This window comes from Dendrobates tinctorius, unplaced genomic scaffold (assembly GCF_039654945.1).
Source record: "Dendrobates tinctorius isolate UK_male_01 unplaced genomic scaffold, ASM3965494v1 ptg000256l, whole genome shotgun sequence".
Classification (NCBI taxonomy): Eukaryota; Metazoa; Chordata; class Amphibia; order Anura; family Dendrobatidae; genus Dendrobates; species Dendrobates tinctorius.
Genome location: NW_027361923.1, coordinates 5204159 through 5214995, shown reverse-complemented (window position 1 = coordinate 5214995; position 10837 = coordinate 5204159). Strand labels below are relative to the sequence as shown.

The 10837-nt window shown below is 50.2% G+C and overlaps 1 protein-coding gene across 3 annotated transcripts in view; it reads left to right on the top strand.

Moving 5' to 3' along the window:
• The first annotated feature begins 818 nt into the window (after nt 1–818).
• The window catches only part of LOC141069073 (uncharacterized), a 104740-nt gene continuing 94721 nt past the window's right edge, over nt 819–10837 (top strand). The window contains exons 1-6 of one of the 3 annotated variants that reach the window (XM_073558384.1): nt 962–1111; nt 1217–1352; nt 3573–3714; nt 5038–5238; nt 5929–6053; nt 7009–7102. In XM_073558384.1, coding sequence (XP_073414485.1) covers nt 3592–3714; nt 5038–5238; nt 5929–6053; nt 7009–7102 — 543 coding nt within the window. In that variant the 5' untranslated portion in view covers nt 962–1111; nt 1217–1352; nt 3573–3591. The other 2 variants (XM_073558385.1, XM_073558383.1) reach the window with 2 other exon arrangements.

Genomic DNA, 10837 nt, shown 5'->3' with positions numbered 1-10837 from the left:
TGCATCCAAAATATGCAAGTGTGACACCAGCTCTATATAGTGATTGGGGCCGGACCTGATCTCTCCACAGGTTTTACCTAAAATCACTTTATATTACTTCCCCTACCCTTAGGGCTCATACTCACTAGTGAGAGACTCGCGTGATTCTCGTGTGAGTCTCTCGCATGATGACCTGGCGCTGCCGCCGGCACTGGGACCGCAGCGTGCAGCTGCATAGAAATACATGTAACCGCACGCTCCGGTCCGAGTGCCGGCGGCAGTGCCAGGTCATCATGCGAGAGACTCACACGAGAATAACGTGCGTCTCTCGCTAGTGAGTATGAGCCCTTAGCAGCAACAACTGACGGCGTCTATCCTCCTCCCGGCAGTGCTGTCCTGGATCCTCCTGGCCCTGTGTCCAACGGGATCGTTACATAGCGGCACTAACGCTGTAACGGATGATAACGCACCCTATGGCCTCAATGATACTAAGGCATCCAAACTCGGCGTGATGCGTTACTTCATGACGTACCATTGAACGCGGTGTGCAGCAGTCGGGGGGCGTCATGGAGTAACACATCATGCTGATTTTGGCATCCGTTAGTAGCATTGCGGCCAATGGGGGCGTTAACGCGTCCGTTACATAGCGATAGTGCCGCTATGTAACGATCCCATTGAACGCAGGGCCATTAACGCAATGTGAACCCGGCCTAACACTATGAGAAGATGATATACCAATGTGCTGCGCCCCTCCTCCTGCACACGCTATATACTGTATGTATACGCCAGGGAGGAGGGGCCAGGAGAGTGGAGCTTTATTCGGGACTAAGGTAACGCACAGGTCATTGCGGGTGATGATGAGGACAATGTGCTGCGTCCCTCCACGCCATATATGCCATGGAGGAACTGGCAGTGTATATTTGGGACTGAAGGGTTAACTCCCCTGCATCTATTCCCTGTCCTCCCCCAGGTGAGTCACAGTCAGGCTTCAGAAGCTGGGTCTGATAAGCTGCTGAGGCGCCAGGAAAAAAACAAAACGGCTCGTTCACCCTGCAGAGCCGGCTCATTTCGTTCACAGCAGGGAGCCGGCTCTTTGAATCGGATCGTTCATGAACGACACATCACTACTATGGTAATATGCATGGCGCGACAATGGCACCTGGAGCACACACTGGGCGGGGCTATTCCTTACACGTCCCTCGCTGTCCTTAGAAGCCCCTCCCCTTTCGTCCTCCAGCTCTCTCGTCGCCTCCACACTTCCCGCCGCCCGGTCCCGGCATTGGCGGTTTGTTTGCAGAGCGGAAGTGACGGTTCGTGAAGGAGAAAACGGCCGTTAGTGGATGTTCCGAGCAGTCGGCAGCTGGAAGCCGCAGGTATGGAAGTGCCCGGTGTTGTGTATAGGGGGTAATAGTGTGTTCTGTGTATACCGCCCTCTGTGGCCAGATGCAGGAACTGCATGGGATAGGTTTTTTTGTTGTTTTGTTTTTTTTTTGGGACGGGGGGGGGGGAGGTCAAGGTCTATGGTCAATTACTGCCTGGTCTTTCCCGGCTTTGCAAGACTACAAGTCCCAGCTGCAGAGAACGCTGGGACTTGTGGTCCCTCACTATTGAGTCTGTAGAGATCCTATCCTACTTTTGTAGGTGACATGCCATTCCCCCCCCCCAAAAAAAAAGTTGCATTTTGCAAACTGTTGTGTTATGTCACACCGCAGTGGTATAAGGAGGGGGCTGTGGAATATTGCCACATTGTATCACCACCAATAGAAGAAATGACATTGGCATCCTTCCTGGTTACCGTGGCTACGTGTAAACAGTGGGGGCCGTGACCATGTGGCCACATCCTTCGAGGGGCTTCCAGTGCCCCTTTCTATTCCTATAGCTGTACCGGGGCTGGATTTATGGGGGGGACGAGTTGTGGTTTTGTATCATCTCCTGTGCTAGGGCATTGAAATGGTTAAGCTGCTGTTCCACCATTGTGTTTTTAGGGAGTTTTGATTGTTTGCGCTCTATATATTGCCGTACTTAACGGAGGGGGGCGGCAGACGCCTTTTAGTAAGCCCCCGGCTGCCATGTCGATCCTCCAGGGGGTACATGCTACAGGTATCTCCTTAGCGGGACCCGTACGCGCTGCCAGGAATGGCGGGACGCTCTTCATTGACTTCCCATGATGGTGTACACAAGCACCTCTTCGTACCGGACAGCATGCGACAAGAAGTTGCCTATAACTCGACAAACCCTTCTCAATAGCTGCAGTCTGGGGCATAAAATTAAAAAGTAGATACTTAACCTTCTGGATTGGCGGAAACACTGCTGTCATCTCTAAGCTGCTCCACAGTGACCTCCTGGCATTGTTATGTGACTACTGCAGTCTGATGGAACACTGAAAGGCTGCAGACAATCCTCAGCTGAAGGGGTTTTGTCCAGTAAAGGACTCTGTCAGTAGGTTTTTGCTATGTCATCTGAGAGCGGCATGATGTAGCTTCAATTAAAATCCAGTGTTTTAACAGCAGGAGATTACATCACTGCATAACTAGGAGTCTCGGGCCTCCTGGTCCAGTCACGGCCCAACACTGATTGGCAGCTGCTTGTGTTCACTGTGCTAATCAGAGATGTGGGCGGGGTTATACACAGCTCAGCATTCAGAGCACTGCTAGATCTGAAGAACAAAAACACCGATGGCATCACAACTGCACAAAGCAGCCCAGTAAGTGACACATCACTGGAATCAGGGTCTCTGCCCCTACATTATGCTGCTCTCAGATAACTTGGCAAAAACCAGCTAATAGATTTGTGTAAAATAGATGTTGTTGGCCCTGGCAGAGGTTTAAACATTTAGGATATTATTGGTGTCACTTCAACAAAATCTGCATCTATCAATAGGAGGAGAAAATATAAGAATCTTAATATATCTGTAATATAACTAAATCTGCTTTTTTCTCCACTTATGAGCCGGCTCTACTTCTCCCCCTCTTCTAAACTCATCATTCGTGTTTGAAAAACTGCAAAGTGAGCGAGAAAGGCACAGACACACACAGACCTTGCTGCTGGATTCACAGCTACACCAATCAGTTCTGCTGTATAATGTCCTCAATGCTGCAGCTTCTGAACAAGTGCTTCACAGAGACTGGAGAGCAGGAATCCTTCACGTCTGTGTAGTGCTGTGTATGGGAGGCGACATAGCAGCTATTCTATACCCACTAGCTCAGAGACAACTGAAAATTAGAGCTAGGAAGGGTCAGAATATCGGAAGGAGGGAGATAAAGAGATAAAACCACTGTCAGAAGGAGCTCACTGACAGGTTCTCAGTTAACCCAATCTACAGGCAGCAATAGATAGAGCAACACGGAGGCTGCAGAAGACAAATATTGTAATATTTTTAATGAAACCCAAATACATGCCTGTAATTGAGGCTAAAAATAATTTTTGTATGTAATAAAAATAAAAAGTCACCCCAAAGATGTCCATATCCAAAGGCCCATTACTGGGCCAGTTATTCTACACTCGGGCTGTTTACTTTTATAATCAGAGGGTGGATGTTTTTAGCCGCCTCATGTCTATTAAAAGCTCATGTAATATGATTACCTATCTTACAGCACAAGGGACCGATGTCTGATGTCCACCGACGCCATGAAACGGAAGGTGGCCAAGGTGAGCACCCTGCGGCTGAGCCCAAACGAGGAGGTGTCCATAATACAGCAAGAACGGGAGAGGAGGAGGAAGCTGCGCCTGCAACAGGTAAAGGAACGATCGTCGGCCGGGGACTCTCCAGCCACTGACAACATGCGGAGATGTGGTTTTGCTTGAGATGTTTGAAGTTCTGCAACTGCCCTGGAGGGAGGCTGCGTGTGTGGCTACGCCGTGTGCGCTGGAGGGAGGCTGCGTGTGTGGCTACGCCGTGTGCGCTGGAGGGAGGCTGCGTGTGTGGCTACGCCGTGTGCGCTGGAGGGAGGCTGCGTGTGTGGCTACGCCGTGTGCGCTGGAGGGAGGCTGCGTGTGTGGCTACGCCGTGTGCGCTGGAGGGAGGCTGCGTGTGTGGCTACGCCGTGTGCGCTGGAGGGAGGCTGCGTGTGTGGCTACGCCGTGTGCGCTGGAGGGAGGCTGCGTGTGTGGCTACGCCGTGTGCGCTGGAGGGAGGCTGCGTGTGTGGCTACGCCGTGTGCGCTGGAGGGAGGCTGCGTGTGTGGCTACGCCGTGTGCGCTGGAGGGAGGCTGCGTGTGTGGCTACGCCGTGTGCGCTGGAGGGAGGCTGCGTGTGTGGCTACGCCGTGTGCGCTGGAGGGAGGCTGCGTGTGTGGCTACGCCGTGTGCGCTGGAGGGAGGCTGCGTGTGTGGCTACGCCGTGTGCGCTGGAGGGATGCTGCGTGTGTGGCTACGCCGTGTGCGCTGGAGGGAGGCTGCGTGTGTGGCTACGCCGTGTGCGCTGGAGGGAGGCTGCGTGTGTGGCTACGCCGTGTGCGCTGGAGGGAGGCTGCGTGTGTGGCTACGCCGTGTGCGCTGGAGGGAGGCTGCGTGTGTGGCTACGCCGTGTGCGCTGGAGGGAGGCTGCGTGTGTGGCTACGCCGTGTGCGCTGGAGGGAGGCTGCGTGTGTGGCTACGCCGTGTGCCCTGGAGGGAGGCTGCGTGTGTGGCTACGCCGTGTGCCCTGGAGGGAGGCTGCGTGTGTGGCTACGCCGTGTGCGCTGGAGGGAGGCTGCGTGTGTGGCTACGCCGTGTGCGCTGGAGGGAGGCTGCGTGTGTGGCTACGCCGTGTGCGCTGGAGGGAGGCTGCGTGTGTGGCTACGCCGTGTGCGCTGGAGGGAGGCTGCGTGTGTGGCTACGCCGTGTGCGCTGGAGGGAGGCTGCGTGTGTGGCTACGCCGTGTGCGCTGGAGGGAGGCTGCGTGCGGGGCTACGCCGTGTGTGCTGGAGGAAGGCTGCGTGCACGGTTACATGCCTGCCCTGGAGGGAAGCTGCCTGGGTGGGTATACGGCTGCCCTAATGTGTATACTTGGGTACATGTGAGAGAGCTCGGACCCCTCCCAGTGCCGTTAGGCTTTGACCCTCCTAATTGTCTTTCTAGGTCAGGGAGCAGGAGAAGTTCATTGCTCAGCAAATCCGCCAAGATGTTAAGGAAAGAAGAGATCAGCAGCTGCAGCAATTAGCGGAAGACCTGAGAGCCAAGTGGGAAGCCGCCCAGGCTGAGAAGCTACAAGCCCTGGAGAAGATCTACCTGTGCACGCTGAGCACCATCGGGGAAGGACACAGGCAGGCCAAGGAGAACGTGAGACCTTCAGCCTAATGTAGCGGGATCCCTACTGACTGCATCATTGAGCGTGAGCGATTGTGCGCTGTTATCAGCCGGCTCAGGCTGCGCAGCGATGGGATAGTCCTGTGTGTAGGAGCAGGTGTCCGACATTAGGGCTATGATGGATATTACAAAGCTGAGGGGGCCTTATTATAATTCGATACTATATCCTGTCCATGCTGGTACTTGTAGTTCATCAACACTGGAGAGCATGAGTCGTCTCCTTTTCCTTCCTTAATCTCTTATCCTGCAGACGCAGCTACTTGAGATCCTCACCGGGTAATCCTCCTTCCCCTGCTTTAAGGCCCTGGCTAAATCCTGTTTTTGTAGTTGAGGGATTAATTTGCCACCTCTCGCTTCGGGGCCGGAAGGAAAGGAAACGTTTTTTTTTTTTTTTCGGTTCAGCTGTAATATCTTCCAGTTGGGTGAAGAATATTCCGATGCTCGGATTTCTTGTCTGATGTACGATTCAGTACATCCACATGATAAATTGGACAGGGTAATTAAAAAGTACAACCTGGCCTGCGGTTATAGGAACACAAAAATACAAAACAAATCGTTACGGATCTTGGAAGAGCGGGAGAAAAAAAATGGAAAATCGCCCATCAGTTAGGGGTCAATGTTATTTATTTAATTTTGCTTGTTTTTTTTCTTCTTCCCATCAAGGAGCCCGATTTGAAGGCAATCGAAATGAAAAATGCTGAAAATAAAGAAAAAGCCGAGACGAGACACCGAGAGGCATTGAAAGAGTTAAAACAACACAAAGAGAAGCAGCTGAGGGCGCAGTCCTGGTGAGTCCCACCCCCCCCCCTTCCCCGGACCCTCCTTTTGCTGCGGACACTGGCACCTATATCAGATGCTATGACGCCAGTATGGGGTCTCGGAGGTGAATCCCTCCCCTATCGCTGCCTACACTTTTTCATCCAATTAATGACGTTACATTTCCCGTTGTGATCCGGAGCTGTAGTCAGAACAGCGCCTTGTGCTGGGGTCTTACCGTCATGTGGCCGATTGTTGGGGCTCATGCAGCCGGCTACTATATGACATCTCATTATCTAGAATCGGCTAGAAAACGTTTTCCAGACATTGAGCAGGTAAGGGACGCTGGGAGAGTACAGCTCTGAAGCTTAAAAAATTGTTAAAGGGAATCTGTCACCGGAACACAGCAAAATATTTCCGGGACATGGTGTACCGGCGCATGCACAGTAATGATTTTCGGCTATGCCCGCAGTTGGGCAAAGTATACTGCGCGTGCGCAAGGCAAGATTGCTTTGCGCACGCGCAAAATATTGGAGGAGAACTACTCTAATTCCTGAAAATATCGCGGATGGCAGCCACGGATGGGGTGGAGAAAAGGAGAAGAAACACCGCCCATCGGACCGGATACAGGGCATTTACATAGCCCGCAAATTTCCGGTGACAGATTCATTTTAACGCAGCTCTGGGCTAAAACACCGCAGGTAACTGAAAAGGGGATTGTCCCACTTTGGGGACACGTCTTACTATAAATTTATTCAGTTGGAGCTAAAATTAATTTTTTTGCAATTGTTTCATCACAAATCTTGCACCCATTTGCTTTCTGTAGCCTCTGTGTTGCACTGTCTATTGCCGGCTGGACAGTGAGTTAACTGAGAATCCGTCAAGTCCTATTAGTATCAGTGGCCTTCATGCATCATTGTGCTGTGACTACGAGAACAGCAGGAGCAACCGCACCGTGTCCTAATTCTGTCCTCTGACTTCTCTCAGGCACATCAGGGCACGGAAAAAGGCACTCGGCATCGAGAAGGAGCGTGCAGCAAAAATTGCCGGTCTCCCCCCTCCTCCGCCAGATCCATTGCAGGTAAAACCATAACTAAAAAAACCTACTGAATAATCAGACCACATTTAGTGGAGAGCGTGCTTTTGTTTGTGCTTTTTACTTTTCTTTTTTTTTTGCTTTTGTTTTTTTTTTTTTTTTACTATTGAGTAAGATCACTTTGGTAATTGTTTGCATTACTCTAATTTCAACCTTTAACCCCTTTAAGCACATGAGCATTTTTTTTCTCGGAGCCTTCATTGGGAAACACAGGAAACTGTGGGGTGTATGCTGCTGCCACTAGGAGGTTGACACTGTGCAACAAAAGTTACCGGTAATTCCTCCTCCGCAGTGTACACCCACCGACTGGCAGAAAGCTCACCAGTTTTAGCTTAGTGTCAGTAGGAGGTGGACACGAGCTGCTCTCAGCCCCGTATCTACCTTTAGGGGTTACCTCTCAGGAGCTCCTGCTCCACAAGCTGACTCCTCGTCAGTCCAAGGTCCTCAACAGGACGGCATCTTTCTCAGTGTAGGGCAGTCCCAGGCTCTGCACACACGTGGCCTGTCCGGGTGCTATTCAGGATGTTCGTCCAACACCTAGGCCACCAGGTCCAAGGTCTCACCGCTTGCTCTTCAGGAAGTTCATCCCCACCCGGGACCTTCCAGGACCTTGCACCCTGAACCATTCAGGTCCATACACTCTGCCCATGTGACCAGACCTCAGTCACATTATATGGTTGTAACTAGAGATGAGCGACTTTGCCTTTTTTAGGGTCGAGTCGGGTTTCATGGCATCGGCCGACTATAGGGAAAAGTCGGAGGCCGACTGAAACACGAAACCTAATGCAAGTCAATAGGGAAGCAAAGTCGGCAGGGAGTGGAGGACAGTAAACACACCTACAGTGCCCATTTCAATACCAAAAACATCAATTCTTATTACTGAAGCTTGTCAACCTTAATTTACTTCACAATAATAGTTATGCATTGAAAACTGGGGGTTATTTGGCTAAAGTTGGGGGGGGGGGTGTAGGGTTGGCTCAGGTTTTCATGTGCCCTGGGCCAAAGAGTGTCAGTGCGCCCCTTTAACACATACCACAACTCATGATGCTCCGATATGGCACAGAAATATAGGTATAGTACAATGACAAATACTTCACTGCTCACATGACTGATCTATTTTAAATTGTGCAATAGCTCAAAAACAGGACAGTATATTACTCCATACAGTGTTATGGCCACCACATTGTGCGACATACAGAATAATGAGCCCCATATATTTCTCCATACAGACTAATTGGTCACACATAATGTTCCATATAGTATATGTTGAGCTCCACATAATGCTACAGTATATGATGGTCCCTATGGATGATGCTCCAGTGTGTTATGGGCCCAAGTAATGCTCCATATATAATGGGCCCCATTTATAATGCTCCAGTGTATAATGTGCCCCATAGATGCTGCTCCAGTGTCTAATCTGCCCCATTTACAATGCTCCAGTATATGATGGGCCTCATGGATGATGCTCCAGTGTATCATGGCCCAAATAATGCTCCATATATAATGGGCCCCATTTCTAATGCTCCAGTGTATAATGTGCCCCATAGATGCTGCTCCAGTGTCTGATCTGCCCCATTTATAATGCTCCAGTATATGATGGGCCTCATGGATGATGCTCCAGTGGATGATGGGCCCCGTAAATGCTGCTCCAGTGTCTGATGTCCCCAATCTGGAATGTTCCAGTATATGATGGGCCTCATGGGTGATGCTCCAGTGTATGATGGGCCCTAATAATGCTCCATATATAATGGGCCCATTTACAATGCTCCAGTATATGATGGGCCTCATGGATGATGCTCCAGTGTATGGTGGGCCCAAATAATGCTCCATATATAATAGGCCCCATTTCTAATGCTCCAGTGTATGATGGGCCCTGTAAATGCTGCTCCAGTGTCTGATGTCCCCCATTTGGAATGCTCCAGTATATGATGGGCCCCATTTTTAATTAACCCAGGCATGGTATGTGAAAAGATCTCCATGGAGTAATCTGAAGTGTGTGCTGCCACATCCTTCACTTTTGGTGTGGGCGAAAGACACAAGGAAAGGGGTTGCTCCTGACCAGAAGCCTGCACTGACGACTCAGTGCTTGCATTTTTTTTAAACTTCAGAAGAGGACGCGATCGAGCTGGAGGCTGTATCAGTAATGCTCCGGCTTTAAAAGCAGTGTACCTACTCCCAGAAAACTGAGCCTTCCAGAGCTACACCATGATGCAGGCTCAACACCTCCTGCCTTAGCTGCTATTGTGTTTTTGGCACTACCAGCAGATGCACCACCATCAGTACCATGTGGCCCCCCCCACGTCCGCGTCCTCTTCCACCATACTTCCTCATGTTTTGGAAAATGGACCCAAAAGACCAGCTGATATATGGTACTGTATCAGAAGCGTACAGCTCTATACAGTGTAGGGATAACAGTAAATCTCCATATATATATTTCATGAGTCATACACAGACGCTCACAGGCTCAGTATGGATTACCCAATAAAATAAAAAGTTGAAAAAGGTTACAGTATCACCAGATACAAGGTATATACACTCACTGGCCACTTTATTAGGTACACCATGCTAGTAAGGGGTTGGACCCCCTTTTGCCTTCAGAACTGCCTCAATTCTTCGTGGCAGAGATTCAACAAGGTGCTGGAAGCATTCCTCAGAGATTTTGGACCATATTGACATGATGGCATCACACAGTTGGCGCAGATTTGTCGGCTGCACATCCCTGATGCGAATCTCCCGTTCCACCACATCCCAAAGATGCTCTATTGGATTGAGATCTGGTGACTGAGGAGGCCATTTGAGTACAGTAAACTCATTGTCATGTTCAAGAAACCAATCTGAGATGATTCGAGCTTTATGACATGGCGCATTATCCTGCTGAAAGTAGCCATCAGATGTTGGGTACATTGTGGTCATAAAGGGATGGACATGGTCAGCAACAATACTCAGGTAGGCTGTGGCGTTGCAACGATGCTCAATTGGTACCAAGGGGCCCAAAGAGTGCCCAGAAAAAATTACCCACACCATGACACCACCACCACCAGCCTGAACCGTTGATACAAGGCAGGATGGATCCATGCTTTCATGTTGTTTACGCCAAATTCTGACCCTACCATCCGAATGTCGCAGCAGAAATCGAGACTCATCAGACCAGGCAACGTTTTTCCAATCTTCTACTGTCCAATTTCGATGAGCTTGTGCAAATTGTAGCCTCAGTTTCCTGTTCTTAGCTGAGAGGAGTGGTACCCAGTGTGGTCTTCTGCTGCTGTAGCCCATCTGCCTCAAAGTTCGACGCACTGTGCGTTCAGAGATGCTCTTCTGCCTACCTTTGTTGTAACGGGTGGCAATTTGAGTCACTGTTGCCTTTCTATCAGCTCGAACCAGTCTGCCCATTCTCCTCTGACCTCTGGCATCAACATGGCATTTCCGGCCACAGAACTGCCACTCACTGGATTTTTTTTCTTTTTCGGACCATTCTCTGTAAACCCTAGAGATGGTTGTGCGTGAAAATCCCAGTAGATCAGCAGTTTATGAAATTCTCAGACCAGCCCTTCTGGCACCAACAATCATGCCACGTTCAAAGGCACTCAAATCACCTTTCTTCCCCATACTGATGCTCGGTTTGAACTGCAGGAGATTGTCTTGACCATGTCTACATGCCTAAATGCACTGAGTTGCCGCCATGTGATTGGCTGATTAGAAATTAAGTCTTAACACACAGTT